This window comes from Eurypyga helias, unplaced genomic scaffold (genome assembly GCF_000690775.1).
Source record: "Eurypyga helias isolate BGI_N326 unplaced genomic scaffold, ASM69077v1 scaffold37989, whole genome shotgun sequence".
Lineage (NCBI taxonomy): Eukaryota > Metazoa > Chordata > Aves > Eurypygiformes > Eurypygidae > Eurypyga > Eurypyga helias.
In genome coordinates, this window is record NW_010274670.1 from 32,920 (window position 1) to 35,386 (window position 2,467).

Here is a 2,467-nt window from a genome sequence, read left to right on the forward strand (position 1 = left end):
ATCAACAGTTTTATATGTAATTTTACATTTTTTTTAATAACGTGTATATATGTATAAACTTAGCACTCAAAATGACATCTAGACACCATTTTTGTCACATTTACCTCACAGATACAGACTCTCTCCATTCTGGATACCAGGCATGTGAAACATTTTGCTGCAGATGAAGACGATTATTTGATTTTCATGAGTCACACGAGTTCCAGTTCCATCCAGGTTAGAATACACTTGTTCCCTAGCTTTGATGTCGGTAGTTTGGTTAGTTCTGAGTTTGAAATATGAAGAGATAATAAAAATACCAATATATATATTTATGAAAAATTACTTCTTTTACGGATTGATAAAACTTAATATTCTAGAATTAAAATTGCTTAAGTGTAGCAATACTCTCTACATCAACATATAATTTACATTTGAGTTGGTTTGATTGCTAGTATTATTTCTGTTTTGAAATCTAGTATGTTAAACACCTGCAAGAACAGAAATAGCTTCTGACCATAAACCTGTTTGTCTAAAGAACAGGCACAGCTGCTTGCAGCAAGGTCATTACTTACCAGTGTGCTTCTACCTTAATGTAGAGTCCACCTTAGAAATGAAGAATGCAGCTCATTATGAGTCTTCCTAGTTTTTCATCATGACATCTAATTTCTCTTCTCTTGAGACAAATTATGAATATAGAATGAAAAATAAATATTTCATATTTCCACAGGTTTTCCGGTGGAATAAGGATATTTTTGTCCTGCATCATCAACTTCCAATTTACCGACCTCTGAACATAGCCTTGTTTCCTAGAGGAGGCATTATGTACCTACTAGTTTCTTTGTCAAATACCAGCCAGAACATGCTCTTGTACCAGTGGTTGAATAATGAGTTTAGAAATCTTCATCAATTACCAGCAAAAGAAATAAAACATATGGAGGCCTGGATCTCTGGATCTGATATCTACTTAATTGTTGCAAAAGGTATTTAGTAGAAGATAAACGCCAGGTTTAATGAGTATATGCTTATTTGGTAGCAAAGGCATTTGAGGTAAAGCAGTTTAGGTAGGGATTACAGTATTAGTGGAGAGAGACAACTGACTGATAAGCATTTTATTAAAGTAAGCTCTGTTTTGTCCCTTAGAAAATAAAAGCATTGTGTTGGTTCTCAAATACTTATGAAACTAATGAAATATTTTCCCAAGAACAGTAGGAAACAATAACTCTATTAATCTAGCAGCTGACTGTACCTTTTCTAAGCTTTTCTGAACTTTGTGATATGCAAAGATCATTAGTCAGCAAAGTACGTGTGTTTTTTATTGCAACTATTATGTTTTGGGCATTATTTTATGACTACACCCATATGCCTGTTGCAGTCTGTAGGTTTCTTTGCAATTGCCTGTTGTCTAGTGCTAATCTTAGCATTCTTCTATGTGAATGTGTGCAGAAAAGCCCTTAAATTATGTTAGTTGGATGAATCAACCCATGGACATCAGCCATACCATAGAGTTAGGCACCAAGTGAAAAGGAAACTGACAACTGCGCTCACTTCTTAATTAAAGCTGCCAAACTCTGCCTTTTGAGTGGCCACCAGTGTGCAATTTAACTAATAGGCAGCAAAATAATATGTCTTGTCATTTTGCTCCTTTGTAGAATCTGGAAATTCTTCTGAGGTTTTCATCTGGGAGACAGGGCAGTCTGCCTTTAGACACTTCCAGTCTCTTCCAATCTGTGATGTAAGAAACATCCATGTTTTCATGCCTCCTTCGGGCTTAGGTAAGACGTGAATGACATTATTTGTTCAAATCCTAGTTTGTAACACTGGAATTGCAGAAATATATGTGCTCATTTTTTTGGTATTATTTATCAGACTTTAAAAGTTACTATATTCATTGTGCTAGTAAGGGCATTTCTGGCATTACAAGGACAACTTTTAAATTTATCATTGAATATTTCATTTTTCTCCTTCTTGCTCAATGTAGTTCACATCCTCCTATCTAGTAAGGACCTGACAGCGCTGTATTCCTGGAACTCTGAAGGGAACCAGTTCTCTGCAATGCTGCAAGCACCGTATGCAGATCATGTTACTTCGGCTACTGTGAGGTCCCTGAACTCCAGCAAGAGCTTGATTGCTCTGTCCGTAGGATCCAACTCACAGATTTATGAGCTGACCACTATCTCCAACCAGTCAGATTTTATACCTAGGTAGGCTTTTTTGGTTTATATAACTTTCTCTCAGCTCTTGCATTTCTTTTTCTGTGATACTGTTTTTGTTACAGTGGAGAGGGTTTTATACTTCTGTGTGGGGTGGGCTAAAGAGAATTTTATACAGGAGGGTTTAAGACAACATGAAGTAAAACAGCCTCACAACTGGCTGAAAAAAGGACATGCAATTATGCCTGTATTTTTTGGAAACTTTTAATTAGAATAAAATAAATTAGTTTCATAATTAATTTCAGTACCTCTGTAATCTACTGTACTTAAAAGAA

The 2,467-nt window shown here is 35.5% G+C and overlaps 1 protein-coding gene across 1 annotated transcript in view; it reads left to right on the forward strand.

Annotated features, from left to right (window-relative positions):
- Positions 1–2,183, forward strand: part of LOC104515776 (G-protein coupled receptor 98-like) — a gene marked incomplete at its 3' end in the record, with an annotated part of 32,607 nt that extends 30,424 nt beyond the window's left edge. Inside the window, exons 24-27 of the mRNA XM_010159875.1 lie at positions 112–216; positions 710–962; positions 1,632–1,754; positions 1,961–2,183. Of these exons, the coding sequence (XP_010158177.1) occupies positions 112–216; positions 710–962; positions 1,632–1,754; positions 1,961–2,183 (704 nt within the window). The remainder of the gene's footprint in view (positions 1–111; positions 217–709; positions 963–1,631; positions 1,755–1,960) is intronic.
- Positions 2,184–2,467: the final 284 nt, after the last annotated feature.